The sequence below is a fragment of the Ochotona curzoniae genome, unplaced genomic scaffold (assembly GCF_017591425.1).
Source record: "Ochotona curzoniae isolate NIBS_2020 unplaced genomic scaffold, NIBS_Ocur_1.0 contig_2599, whole genome shotgun sequence".
In the NCBI taxonomy this organism is placed as follows: Eukaryota; Metazoa; Chordata; class Mammalia; order Lagomorpha; family Ochotonidae; genus Ochotona; species Ochotona curzoniae.
Window position 1 is genome coordinate 4678444 of NW_024465520.1, and position 14595 is coordinate 4693038.

Sequence of the window (14595 nt, forward strand, 5' to 3'; positions counted from 1 at the left end):
CAATGGCCGCGCGCGTCGGCCGCACGTGACGCCTCCCCCTGCTCCCATTCATCAAGGGGGGGACGGTGTCGTCCTTTCAATTCATTTATCTGCAGGAATGATTGCTGCTATCAGTCTCGCGCTCACCGCCCGGCTGAGGAGGTGAAAGTTTCTCCCCAGGAAGATAAACCGCAAAAGACAATATTGTGCATGATTTGCGCCTTTTCTTTGGCTTTTTCTTTCTTTCTTTCACACCCTCTCCTTGTTTTCTTTTTTTTTTCTTTTTTTTTTTTTCCTTTTTTTGCAAAAAGCTGAGAAGGGGGAAAAAAAGAGAGGGAGTGAAAGAGCGAGGAGGCGAGGCTGAGGGAAAGGAGAGAGAAAGGAAAAGGGCGAGGGGCTAGTGGAAAAGTGAGGAGGGGCGCGCGGCGCACACAGGGCGAGTAGCTGAGGCTCTGGCGCTCCACATTCCTCTATGCTGCAAATCCGGGAGGAAGTTTTTTTGGGGGGCTGAGATGCTCCATGCCTTTCCCCGGGCAGCCTTGACGCGGGGCCCTCACGGCAGAGACTGAGCGACGAGAAAGTGCGAGCCGGGCCAGCGGGGTTGGCGCCGCGGAGGCTGGATCCCGCCTCTCTCGCGGCCCGCAGCCGTCCGGCTTCCCCGCGCTTGGCCGGGCGGGCGCCGGGGCGCGCCGCGCCGCTGCCTGCTGGCTAAGACTTCGCGAGGTGGGTGGACTCCCCCTCCCTCCTCTTCTTCCTCCTCTTCCTCCGCCTCCCCATCCTCCTCCTCCTCCCTATTTTCCCTCCTCGGCGGGCGAGGGTGGGGGGGGCGGGGGAGGCCGGGGCTCGCCCGGAGCGGCCACGATGCTCCTGGACGCCGGCCCCCAGTATCCAGCGATCGGTGTGACCACCTTTGGCGCGTCCCGCCACCACTCGGCGGGCGACGTGGCCGAGCGAGACGTGGGCCTGGGCATCAACCCGTTCGCCGACGGCATGGGCGCCTTCAAGCTCAACCCCAGTTCGCACGAGCTGGCCTCGGCCGGCCAGACGGCCTTCACGTCGCAGGCGCCCGGCTACGCGGCGGCCGCGGCCCTGGGCCATCACCACCATCCCGGCCACGTCGGCTCCTATTCCAGCGCAGCTTTCAACTCCACACGGGACTTTCTGTTCCGCAACCGGGGCTTCGGCGACGCAGCCGCGGCAGCCAGCGCACAGCACAGCCTCTTCGCCGCTTCGGCCGGAGGTTTTGGGGGCCCACACGGCCACACGGACGCCGCGGGTCACCTCCTCTTCCCCGGGCTGCACGAGCAGGCGGCCGGCCACGCATCGCCGAACGTGGTCAACGGGCAGATGAGGCTCGGCTTCTCGGGGGACATGTATCCGCGGCCCGAGCAGTACGGCCAGGTGACCAGCCCGCGCTCGGAGCATTATGCCGCGCCGCAGCTGCACGGCTACGGGCCCATGAACGTGAACATGGCCGCGCACCACGGCGCCGGCGCCTTCTTCCGCTACATGCGCCAACCCATCAAACAAGAGCTCATCTGTAAGTGGATCGAGCCTGAGCAGCTGGCCAACCCCAAAAAGTCGTGCAACAAAACTTTCAGCACCATGCACGAGCTGGTCACACACGTCACGGTGGAGCACGTCGGCGGCCCGGAGCAGAGTAACCACATCTGCTTCTGGGAGGAGTGTCCGCGCGAGGGCAAGCCCTTCAAAGCCAAATACAAACTGGTCAACCACATCCGCGTGCACACGGGCGAGAAGCCCTTCCCCTGTCCCTTCCCTGGCTGCGGCAAGGTCTTCGCGCGCTCTGAGAACTTAAAGATCCACAAAAGGACGCACACAGGTACGGGGAAACATTGAACGACCCTCCCTCCCTATCCCCACCCCGCCCCCAGTCTCCATCCTCAGCCTGGGACCCGGAAATCCAAAGTCGAAAATCGGCGGCCAGGTTGTAACACCCTAGGCTCTTTAGAGCGTGGGTGTGAGGTTCCATGAGGCAGGTTCCAAAAGTGGTCACAGCTTTTTCAGTTTGGGGCTTGAAATTATGGAAAACCAGAGAGAGAGAGGGAGAGACAGGGCAAAGGAAAAGGATTTAGGGCTATTCATTTTTTCCTTTTTGTTTTAGCACGAGAAATGAAGCAGGTTAGGAAAATTGAAAAAGCCAAGCCTGGGCTGCTGGAACATTTGGGGTATTCGAAAACCAGGAGAGGTGGCTGGGCAGGCCGCAGCGAGACGCTTCAAATACAAATGCTGCTCCCTGTGCAAAGGAAATGGGAGATTTTGAGGACTGGGGTGAAGGAGTGTAGAAAAGAACAAATCAGAAAGAGATGTAAAGAAACAAAAAAGTGTTGAGACAGGCAGAAGTCCTGGGGGGTGGTGGAGGCTGTGGGGGGCCTTATGCATATTGGAGGAGTGCAGTTCTAACCCCTGATTTGAGAGCGGTTTGTAGGGGTGCTTGGTGGGGGAAGGGGAGAGGCAGCGGATAGACCAGGGAGACCTTTTTGTCAATCAGATTCTGTGAGCGGTTTGCTAGACCCCAGATAGCCTTGGATTTCAAAAATAGGGAATGTTAATAACAGTAACATCTTTTAAAAGTTCTCAGAACACTCAAAAGGCTGTATAGTCAGGTCAAGGAGCACTTTCTGGGCCTCTGATCCCCACGAAGGCCCAAGGATTCCTCTCCTATTCTGGTTTGCTTGGCTTCTGTCTGAGCACCCAGCTTGGAACTTAGGGCTGTGTTAGGTGAGAACTTGTGGCATTGAGCTCCTCTCCACTGACCACCCCCTACCCAAATTACATTATAAAATGTGAGTGCCTACGTGGGGAAGTGGGGTGGGGGAGGTGACGAGAAAGGGGTGCAGAGAGCGAGGTGGGAGGGAGAGAACGGTAAAGCAGCTGGAGACTGTCCTGATGGGGAGAGCGAGAAACCAAGAGGTAGGCAGAAAACACAGCATCCAGACCTGCTGTAACTCTGAGAGCTCCAAAACAAAAACAAAATCAAAACAGCTTATTACCATGGCTGATTAAAAGTGGCAGCAGCAAAGGCCTCTGAACGCCGGAGATCTAATTGTATTTGTGGTTTCAATATAGTGTAAAGAATATTTATCGTTCCACTACAGGTCCAAGACTTCGTTGAAGTCCCGGGTTTTTTAAGCTTTCAAAGTGGCACACCCCGTACCTTTTCCACTGTCTGGATTTATTGCATTTGCTTAGTTAAATATTTTAAAAGGCCTGGGGACACGCTCTAATGAAAATGCCCGTGTTTCTCGCTTTGCACGCCAGGGGAGAAGCCCTTCAAGTGCGAGTTCGAGGGCTGCGACAGGCGCTTCGCCAACAGCAGCGACCGCAAGAAGCACATGCACGTGCACACGAGCGACAAGCCCTATCTGTGCAAGATGTGCGACAAGTCCTACACGCACCCGAGCTCCCTGCGCAAACACATGAAGGTAATCGTCCCGCTCTCGCCGCCCGCCTTGGAGGCAGGAGCCCTGTCGGCGCTCGGGCCGAGGTCAGGCGGCCAGTGGTAGCCGGGCGCGCCCGCTGGAACCGGAGGCGGCGGGGAGGCTGCGGTTCCAACTCTGCTCCCTGGCGCTGGACACAGAGGGCTCGAGCCCGAAACGAGGGTGGGGACACCCAAGGCCTTTTACAATTCTCGGTTTCGTAAGATTTTTTTTTTTTTTTTAAGCGAGCGCAAAGGCCGTTATGGAATTCGGCCTAGAGCTGAGCAGTCAGTTGCGGGTTGAGGCTGAGGATGCTGGCGGGCCTGGGCGCTCAGAGATGCGGGGCTTGCACGGAAGCCTGGAGAGCCAGCTTCCCTAAACCTGGGCAGGCAAAGTCGAGGGAAGGAGTGGTGCTGGGCCCTGGCCTCCACTGCAGCTTCCCCTGTGATCCAGACCTACTTTACGCACGCCCCCCGCCTGGGGCGGGCACGGCCTCTGCGGGACTTTGCGGGAACGGGTGGTCCTCCAGCTCCAGTCCCCGCCGGCTGGACCTCCGGTGCGTTCGTGGGTCTGCAGGGAGAGCGAGGTGCAGGGTTCCGGGAGGAGAGGGGCGCGCGGCCTTCGTGCGCCCTGGGCGGCCGCCGCGCGGGCGCTTTATCTCCGTAAAAACGCGACTTTATCCCCGCAGGTCCACGAATCGTCGTCACAGGGCTCGCAGCCGTCGCCGGCCGCCAGCTCGGGCTACGAGTCATCCACGCCGCCCACCATCGTGTCTCCCTCCACAGACAACCCGACCACCAGTTCCCTGTCGCCCTCCTCCTCCGCGGTCCACCACACAGCCGGCCACGGCGCGCTCTCTTCCAACTTTAACGAATGGTACGTTTAAAACCGGAAACAAAAAACACCGCACAAAACCCTATTTAAGAGACTGAGGTAGCCGCAGTATTACCGAAAGAATCCTGCGGATCACGCAGCATCCCCCACCAGCCCACCCCCACGCCCCCAGACCCCCGCCAGCCTGTGTTTCTTAAAACTGCCAATAGACTGAGTCAGAGAGGATGCGTCAAACCTTTTTAAAATTTCCTTTCACTTTCTCTCTTTTTCTGGTTTTGGCCACAAGGCTTGGTAGCCAGAGGGGTGGGGAGGGGGCGTCAGGAGGAGGCGGCCGCCTGACCAAACGCCGCCAGCCCCCAGGGCCAGTTTCTGGTGGTCTTGGAACTGGCTCTTTGGGTAGTGGGGGGAGCTTCGGGCTTGTATTTGTTGGCTTTTTTTTTTTTTTTTGGTTTTGCTTTCTTGTAAATACAGAATTATTAGCTTAAAATTGTACTGTTGGATTCTGTAAATAGTTATATCTTGGTTGGAGCGGGCGGGTGGGATCGTGGCGTTGTGGTCTTTGCATTGAGGGAGGGGGGAGGGGCCGGGCGGGTGGGGGAGGGGAGGGGTGGGCGGCCGAAAGCCAACTGTTTGTACTGAATGGCAAGAATGTTCTAGTAAATGTGTACCAAAATGTGAATTACTTTGTACGACTACAGTCTCCACGTCGACCTAACAGAATATTATTGGTATAACGTGCTTTTTTTTTTGTATAAAGTGCAAACATTTCGTCCCAGAGTCTAAGTACTTGAGTGCAGTAAGATGTTGTTTCGCGTCCTGTCAAGAATTCGTATAGTACGAGCCTGGATCTGCGTGTCAAACTGTTCCATTTGTTTATGTAAAGTGATATTAAAAAAAGAAGTTATAAACTATATCTGTCCGTGGCTTTTGGCGAAAGATACGACCACATGATGTATATAACCCCTAGTTTCCATATTTATCCGCATGTAAAGGGCCGGTTTATCCATGTTACAGCTATTCAATATTTATGGCTAGAAGAACTCGTATGTACACTTTAGTTCCCAGAAGTGTTTGGTAACCTTTCGTACCTTATTAAAGATTCTGAAATCTCCATCGCTGTGGTAGGAATTTCTTCACCCTCGAGCAACCTGCTGCCGTTGGCGTCACTCTGCCTGGGTCTCCACTTTCTGTCATTGCAGGTCCTATAAACGTGATAAATGAACCCTACCCTGCTGGCTCTCCGAGAGGGTGTAATTAGTATTTATATCAAAATTTATGAAACAAATTTTCGGCCGCGGTATAATTTAAATGGCCTTTGCAGACATAGAATAACAACCATAAAAATAACCGAAATAGATGGCATAGGTGACATCAATATTCATGTAGGCCAATTGTCACGAAGCTTAGGGCCTCTCTGTGCAGCGTTGGAAATGAACTTACAGCGGAGGCTTCCACTGCCCCCCAAATTAAACTCCCTGGGTTAAAGCTGAGTTGCAGATTTACAATATCATATTTTAAATTGCTGTCTTCAATTAAACCATTTATGGCCATAACTGATTTACAAGATATCGATGCATGCTTTTGCAGGCCTTCCATCTTTGTGCAAAAGTGAATGTCCACTAAGTGTTTCACTCATATTTCTTCAAATGTGATGCTAATTTAAATTAATTACTTCCTGTGATATGTTATTATTCCTATAATTTTGTCACTGTTATTAGTTCTCAAAAATACATCGAGGCAAGAGAATTATTTTATGTAATTTGATTATCTTTGTATCTCTTTTATTTATTTCTCATTTACTTAAGAAATTCGTTCCATTGGCTGGCGTTGATACAGTAAATTTGTAAATGAGGAGACAATATAAAAAAATCTAAATTACTTGTGCTTAATGACTGTAGCAGAACGCCTTTTCTCTAAATCAGATTGTCTTTCTTGCAGTTTAGTTTGATAGATTTGCAAGCTATGCTGCTTCTGCGAAGTTAGCTGTGCTGATAGGAACGCGGGCTTCTTTGTCTCTGGGTGTAGCTTGCATGATCGCCCCATTAGGCAGACAACACAGCCGAACATCACAAATCAGGGCCTCGGTTTGAAGCTGCAAGGGTGTGGATGGGTCAAACCGGGCACCAGAAACTGGCCTCACCTTGGGCAAGGGAGCAACTGAACCTGTGTCTTTTAACATACTCTGTCTTCAGGAAGAGCCTGGGCTGTCCTGATTCTGAGAAGGAAAGCAAGAGGAGGGGAAAAGCCCTCTAAGTAGGAGACCAAGTGAAGAGGCTCAGGTCTGTTTTAAAGCGGTATTGCTTTCTCAGATCATACCATTGACCAGTTACAAAATAAAAACGTGAAGTTCTCTTTTAAAAAGCCTTTGTTGACTCCTTTCTTTCACTGCTTGCTATTTGTATTTGTCACTTTGAGTCAACCAAGTCTTATTTGCTGAGGAAGGCATTTGCTGCCCTTAGCATAGCACATCAAAAACTGGGAATGATGCTTTTTAACTAAAAAAAAAAAAAATGTTATTGTGATTATAACAGTAATATTGATCTTTCATGAAAAGAGCGCCACCTTGCAAGGTTTGGTGAGATTTAAGCAAGTTGGACACCTACGCGGGAATTGCTGCTAGATCCCAAAGTCTGTGAGACCAGCAGCTGGCCCCAGCTGGCTTTGGAGGTTTGAAATTCATGCTGTGATATGTGCCGTGGACCTAGACTTTGGGCCCTGCAGTCAAGAAGTGAAGAAGGAAGGTAGCTCAGACCTTTAAGACAACACGTCCAGGAACAATCCTTCCCGCTTTCACGAGTGAGCACATTGTCTGGGAAGCTGATCTGAACATGAAAATATCGCCTACAGGAAGAAGAGAATGATCAGTTTATCTTTTCTTTGCCCATCCTTCATGGTAGCTCACTTTAAATTGGGGATTGAAGATGTCTCGCCATTTGTTTTATACCTGCTGCCTTTTTTTTTTTTTTGCTTTCATCGCATAATTAAATAGCACACCATGACATATGATTTAAGTAGACAGTTCAAATAGAAATTTTTAATGTAAATGTTTACTTCAAAACTACTTCATATTTTACATATTTATTTAAATGAATGTCAAATGATTTTTAGAAATTCATTTGAGGCGTACTGTGCATTCATGAATAATCTCATTAATAGCAAAATAACTTTTATAAGAAAAGCCAACGTGCCAACCCCCTTCAACGTTCTCTCTTCCAACACCCACCACAAAGAAAAAGCCATTAATGTAAGTCGCCTAAAATAATGCTTCAAACTTAAATGTGGTCCATTATTTTGCTGGTACCTTTAATGTCTGCTTCTTCAGATGTATTCTTCATACTTTTCTTCATGGGCTATTAGGTTTTGAAATACATGAATGTGAACAGTGAAATATATTGTTAGACTCTATTTAGCAGGAGCTGAAGATGCTGCAAATGGCTGGTTTCTCTGTGTAACCATGGATCTTGATTCAGGCAGGAAGCTGTCCTGGTTCGTATTGTGACTGCATTATATTCTGGTGACTAGCAAATGATTAGAACAGCTAACAAGTTATTAAAACATTAGATTGTGTCAACAGAAAACACCTGAGTACAGCAATCATGTTTGAGAAATGAGTTGTGGTATGTGTGTGTACATTTAGAGAACAAACATATAAATATACAAACACCGTTTATATGGGGGCTAAGTAATTTTCAAACATTTCAGATCCTTTGTTTTCTTCTTCAAAAGCTACCCCCAACTGGTTGAAGCATTTGCAGCTGATGATTTTGATTTTTTAAAGTCAAGCATTCAAGTTAACCTTTAAGAAGCAAACCACCTCCAAAAGAAAGATGTAACCTTTCAATTGCCCCATCTGCTTATCATTTATTTTTTTCTTTCTTTCTTTCTTTTTTTTTCTTTTTGGCTTTAGCTGACAATGAAAATAGCACTAACCTTCTTTGCTGATGGGTCTGGCATTTAGATATTTTTATTTGTTGATTGTGAAGTTTTCTCAGAACTTTTAAAGGGCTGGAACTAGAAGAGGACATCACCAAATTATGTCACCTAACCCCAAACCTTTCAGCAGGTGTCCTGGAGCTCTTGTGAGTGGGTGCTGGTGGAATTGGTACCTGAGCATTGGGCTTTGCAGGCAGTACTTGGTGGACAAGGCCCTGGGCCTGTAGAGTGGATTTGAGTGCAGGTGTTCTCAGGGGTACCTGTATGCAGTCTGGCACACTTCAAATAAAGGTACTGAATGTGTGCCCTTGATTGATGGCTAGATACGAAGTATTTGCTTATACGTATTCCCAGTCTACATTCCCTTCGCCTTTCCAACCTAAAATACGGATTAAAAATGCATCTTCTCTCTCGGAATGGAGTTCTCGCCTTCTCTTTACATCGGTGCGATGCTTACAACTGTGTATTTCTGTTAAGGGAAAAAAAGTGTTGTTTTGCTAAAGATGGTCACAGTTGTTATCACTCTTTTTGGTTTTAGAATTCTTGAAAATAGAGTGGCAAGGGACAGACTGATCCCATCGGTATTAGAGCAGGAAGTGTTCACAGCACCCAGGGTGCTTTGTTTTCTGGTCTTAACCATTCCAGCCACCCTGTGAGATATATAACAGTTTAAACTGGATAGGCATGTAAAGTCAGATTTTGGTCTTGGTTTTTTTTTTTTTTTTTTCCAAATGAAAACCACTGCTTTGAGGCAAGAAAAAAAAAAGAATGTAACTTTTTGTATCATATTTGAACCTCATTGTCAAAGTTTATCGCAAATACGATGATGTGATATGCACCAATATATGCACCGTGTTCTGTTAACATCTGTACAAGGTTCCTTGGCCCACCCTTTCCTTCAGCAAAAGGAACACATTGGGTCGGGCCAGGGGTTATTTTTACTGTGCAAGGTAGGATTTGTCATCAGTTCCTAAGGTTGATTTCCGCTTTCGAGTGACGAGCTCAGACAATAAATATGCAGTTTCCAATGTCTGCTAGACCAGAGCTGAGTTTTTCCAAGACTAAGAAATCATCCTTAGCTGTGCAATTGGAGGAGAAGCAAGAGACTTTTAAGACTGTTAGCTGCCCCACACTTTTTTTTTTTTTTTGCTCCCTCTGAGGGTTGTGGGGGTGTATCTGCAAGCACATGCAGGAGAATCTACTAGCTGTAAAACTTTTAGAGTGATATTTTATTTACAACACACACAGGAACCAACTCTTGAGCATGGGTCCTACCTTGGAAAGCCCACCGCTGGTGCAAACTTATATGTCATGTCATCTATCTGTAACAATTCCCGTGAAGCTACAGAAATTAGGGACGGAAACAGGATGGGAAAAGCAGAAGTGGAGATTCCTTTTTAAAAAGTTTTCTGTGCAACCGGGAAAAATCCCGCTCCTTGCAGAGAAAAGTGAAAGTTGTGGAGGAAGGTGAATCCAGGAGGAAGGATAGGGGTGGCGCGTACCGACGATTTTTGCTGTGCAAGGTTTCTGCAGAGTCCGGAATCCCTGGCTTCGGGGAAACTCTGGGTACCCCCGCCGTGGGCAGGTCCGTCCGCACCCGAGGGGCCCCAGGCGCCACCCCTGTGCCCTGCAGAGCGCATCCCAGCTCCGGCCTGGGCTCAGTGCGCAGGCGCGGCCCCGCTCCACGTGCGGATGAATATGCATGAGTCCCCGCCCTAGCCGGCTGAGCACCGAGCAGCGCCGAGGCTCCGGCCTGTGAGCATCGCTGGCCAGGCTCCCAAAAACAGAGCAGCCGGGAAGCTGCACGTGTTTGTTTTCAAACCGCGCTGGTGGAAGCGAGTGCCTATGGCTGGGTCGAGAGCCGAGGCTCGAGCAGCCTGCAGCCGCCAGCATCCGAAAGGCGAGGCCTCCCCGGGCAAGGGCTGCGGGGTGCACGTCTCTGCTGCTGTTGCTTGGTCTGCGGCTTTACCCCGTGTCCACTGAGCATCCTCCCCTCCCGCCCCCCACGGATATCCCACCAAGCCCGGGACGGGTGCCCCGCAGGACTCAGACCCTCAGCCGCACTCAGCGCCTGACCCGCACTCAGCCCTGACCCTTCTGCAGAGCTCCGCCCGGCCCGAGGTGTCTGGGTGCAGAGGTGGGGTGGGGTCGCTGTCTGTAAGTGTTAGGGGGTCTTCCCTTACCCTGAGGGCCCAGCCGGCAGGTCTTGGTATCCGTCTCCCCTTCTTGCACGCCTCTCCCTCCTGGTGCCTTTTTTTTTTTTTTTTTCTGGCCTGACCTTGTTCTTCCCCCGCCCCCACCAGCGCTGCACATTTTGGGGAGTAGGAGGGACAGGTGCCCCAACAGGTGCCCCCGAGGGGTTCGCTGCTCGACCCTTCCTAAGTGACACCAGTCAGCGTGCAGAGCTGTGATAAGCTCTGGCGTTGGCGGGTGAAGGAGCAGCCCTTGCCTGGGGATGGGAAAGCGGTGGGTTTGGTAGAGAAAGGCAGTTCGGGGAGCTGGATTCAGGCGTTCGTGTCCTTGTGGGGTCATTCTTAGGCCTGGGCACCACTGCAGGTGTCATGTGAGCAATGCACTACTTGGAAACTGAGGGCATAACGCACGCGGTGGAGTTGTCAGCAGCTGTAAACAAAGGAGGGGGGCATGCAGGATTACTTGGGTTTTTCTATCCTCTACCTGCCGTCTGTGGGGTTAGAGCTTTGGGTGTTTTAGTTGAGACCCTGGGTCCCGTGAAGGTGGCTGTTACAGGTTGCAGTTGCCCTATGGATTTTACTTTGAACCGAACAGAGGAGATCAGTGGCGTGCCACCCCCACACTTCTCGCTTCCCTCGCTGGTAACAGGCAGCGCCCTGGGTCACTGCCCGGTCCACGCTGCAGTCTAGCTGGAAGCTAGCTCCATCCACCGGTGCCCTTTCCGTAATCCCGAGGCCCCTGCATCCTTTCACCACTCACTCGCCAAGTCTTCAGCTTTGAACTTGAAAGGGAAATGTTTTGAAAGATTCCTGCCAGGACAAGGCTTTTCTTCCTGTCCAGTCGCAAGGTTCAAAACCTGTGTCGTCGCACTAGCCTGCGTGACGCGGAGGTGGCAGGGGGAAGTCTTTGCAATGCGCTCCCCAGCGCCTCACCATCCTGTGACCAGGGCTGGGCCCGCCGGGCTTGGGGGGAAACTGCGGGCCCGCCGCTTGCTCCGGGTGACCGAGAGACCCCGGGCAGCCAGAAGAGGCCCAGCGTCCTGTCAGAGGCGCAGAATCCTCTCTGGGGCCCTGCCACATGGGTCACCCCAGAGAAGCCCCTGGGCTCTGAGGGTCCCATTGTGTGTTTCGAATCTGGAGGTGGAAGGATGATCCAGGCTCTCCAGCTTCCAGCTAGGGTTGAAACTTGTGTGGGTTCGGCTCAGAGCAAAAAAAAAAAAAAAAAAAACAAAAAAAAACCCACCCTCAAACCCGACGTGGTTTCCCGCGTTCTCCCCCCACCGCCCAAGGCCACGGCCCAGAAACCCCTTTTCATCCGGCCAAGTGCTTGAGAAAAGGGAGGGGCGGGGGCAGGAGCGGGTCAGGGTCTGCAGGTCCCGCGGCCTCGGCAGCCCCGACTTGCTCGGGGGGCTCAGCTGGGCTGCGGGCCTGGATGCCGCCAACTTGCCGCTACCCTCTCCTGGGCTGCAGAGTTGGGGACGCCCCTTCCCCGCCCCCGGCGTCCTCGGGGTCGGCGCCGGAACCCGGGACACCGGGCGGCTGTGGCTCCATGGCGGCGAGGCGAGTTCTGGGGCCTCCTCTCCGCTCCAGGCCAGGCTGAGCCTTGAGAGGCGCCGGCGGCTGTGGCGGCTGTTGGCGGCTGTGGCGGTGGGGCGCGCCGGCCGGCACCGGGCAGGGAAGCGGGAACCCCAGCGCGCACAGGCGCTTTCCTCACAGCCCCAGCTAACACCTTGCCCAAACTGCCCCCCGCCTTCAGTGGGACTGACTCGGCGCCAACCTTTGCCCGAAACCTAGAGCCCAGATCCGGTAAGTGGCCTTCTTTCCCCACCCCACCCGCCCTAAGCCCGGCCCGGCGCCTTCCCGGAGGCCGCGGACACGGACGGCGTGCGCGCCCGGGGCCCGGAGGCGCGCGCGCCCACAGGTCGGGCTGCCGGGGAGCTGGGGCGCCCCGTGGGGCCTGTGCAGCCGGGGGTGGCCCACGCCGAGCTCGCCAGGCACGAGAGCCGTGCAGCCGGCTGCACGCAGCGAGACGGGCGCCCGGAGTGGAGCCCCGCTCGCCTGGATCCTCTCGGGGCCCTGTGGATCCCAACAAGCAGTCAGTCCCTTTTTCCGCTTTCGGCTACTCCGTCTCAGAGGGAAGACAGCGGGGGAGGGGAATTGCCCCTTCCCCCCTCCCCCCTCCAAGCAGTTCTTAATCACCCAGCTCTCGCACAACAAAATTTACTCGTGTCTTGCATCGGAACGCTGTGAGATTATTATGGCTATTTGAAGTTAATTTCTAAGCACCGCGGCCTCTCAAATATCCTTGCACCTTGAGGACTTGACGATTGCCTTGTCCACTAACTTCAGGCCCTTCTCACACTGGAAAGAAAAAAAAAAAAAAACCCTGAAATGTTCAGTGGTGTCATAGGATGCGTCCTCTGTATGTCACTAAACTTGGAAAGAGAGGGGGCCAGGAAGAGAAACAGCCTTGGCCTTTCTCGTTGAAGCTTCATGCGCTCTGTTATTGAGAGGTGAAAGATGGATTTGCAGCAGGGAGGGGCCCGAGGCTGCGAGGCGGCGTTTGAACCCCTTGCCCTGTTGCTCGGCGCTGACCTTTGCCCGCAGTTCATTAACGAGGATTTGATACATTAGATAGTTGAGCTGGGCGTGCAAACCCACACTCTGAATCCAGAATCCCCTCAAATTAGTCTTGGGGAAGATGATGATTTTTCTAAGTCCTGAAGCTTAACAAGTGTCAGGAGGGCCCAGCAGTGCCTGAAAAGGGCCGAGGGACGAGGCTGGAAGGCACATTCCCAACTCCTTAAAAAAAAAAAAAAAGCAACAACAAAACAAAACACCTTTGAATAATTGCTGAAAGCCAGGCCTTTACTTTGAAGAAACACTTACAAAATACGGCTAATCAACTCCTAATGAATCCCAACCTGAGAATTCCTAACACCAGGCTAGGCTGTGAAGGCAGTGTCACAGTTATGGCAATACTTTCTGACATTCCTGTTTATATTCATTTTCTTTTGTGTTACTAGCTGGAGGTTCTGGAGTGCGAGAGTTGTTGGGCAGTGAGGGTATATACAGAGGGAACAGTCCCAGGTTATAAAGCCTTTCAAAAGTTGTTGCGTCTCGATTTAGTTGTTCGACTTGTCCCCAAACATTGGAGCTCAGAAGGGGCAGGTACCCCAGTCTCACAGTGAGGCTGGAGTGAGAGCTGTTGCTGTGGCCCCTCCTCAGGGGCCACTTGCTTGCGTGGGCACAGCTGGCTGGTTAACCTGTCCTTCTAAGTTGCCATCAATGGTCTAACTTTTGCAGACATCCCCAGGGGAAATGGTTTCCTTCTCTTGGGCCCAATAGCAGAGTCGGCTGACTTCTCTGAAATCCTCTCTCTCTCTCTGTGTGTGTGTCTCTCTGCCTAGGCGTCCTCACACAGCTGAGTTCATTCGGCTGCTATCCTGCCCCGAGGTCATCCCTAAGTCGTGCTCAGCCACCTCCAGATTGGCTGGTGCCGCACAGCAAGCCATTGCTGAAACTGGAATTTATTCCAGGGGAAAAACTCCCATAAAGTTATTGGCCTCAAGCATTTGCACAAGGAATTTCTCCCTCCGTACTCTGCATCCTCTTGAGTGGATGAAATGGTGGAAAATTACATGAGAAAGGCATTATTCTGAAAATAAGCTGGGGTGACCGTGGTGTTGGTGGTGGAGGAGAGCTTGAAAAAAAAAAAAAATCAGGAGACTAGGGGGAGGTGCTCTTCCCAAGTCAGAGAGGAGGGGACCCAGCAAAGAGCTTCAGGGGTGCTTCGTCCCAAAGTCCCAAGTTCTGTAGTTGCAGGCTCAAGCATCGTGGTCGAATGCCAAGTCCCACCCCCTCCGGTCCGGTATCCTGACCTTAGGACATCGGCCAGGCTCTGTGTGGAAACAGACTTGTTGGGGGGCGCGGGACAGAGGCTGAGGCCCCAGTGGAAGACAAACCCTTTCCATAATCTTTAGAACTCCCCAGCTTGGGAGGGAAAGAAGGAGAAATTGGCAGAGGGAGGAAGAGGAAGGAGACAGAGGAGGCTGGGGCTAAGTTAGCCACGAGGTCCAGCCCCAGGACCCCGCAACCCCAGGAGACCTCAGGCAGAAGGCACAAGAGTGGGTTCATTTCTTTTTAAGGACAACACTTTTTTTTTCCCCCCCCAGTCACTGAAAAGCATCTTTGCTGTGACCATTATGAAAATGCCA

At 52.1% G+C, this 14595-nt stretch overlaps 1 protein-coding gene across 1 annotated transcript; it reads left to right on the forward strand.

The window, feature by feature from the left end:
• Window positions 1-773: 773 nt before the first annotated feature.
• On the forward strand, window positions 774-4400 carry ZIC1 (Zic family member 1). Its single transcript, XM_040974911.1, has 3 exons — window positions 774-1822; window positions 3262-3425; window positions 4108-4400. The coding sequence occupies exons 1-3, from the start codon at window positions 841-843 to the stop codon at window positions 4303-4305; spliced, it is 1344 nt and encodes a 447-aa protein (XP_040830845.1). The 5' UTR covers window positions 774-840; the 3' UTR covers window positions 4306-4400.
• Window positions 4401-14595: the final 10195 nt, after the last annotated feature.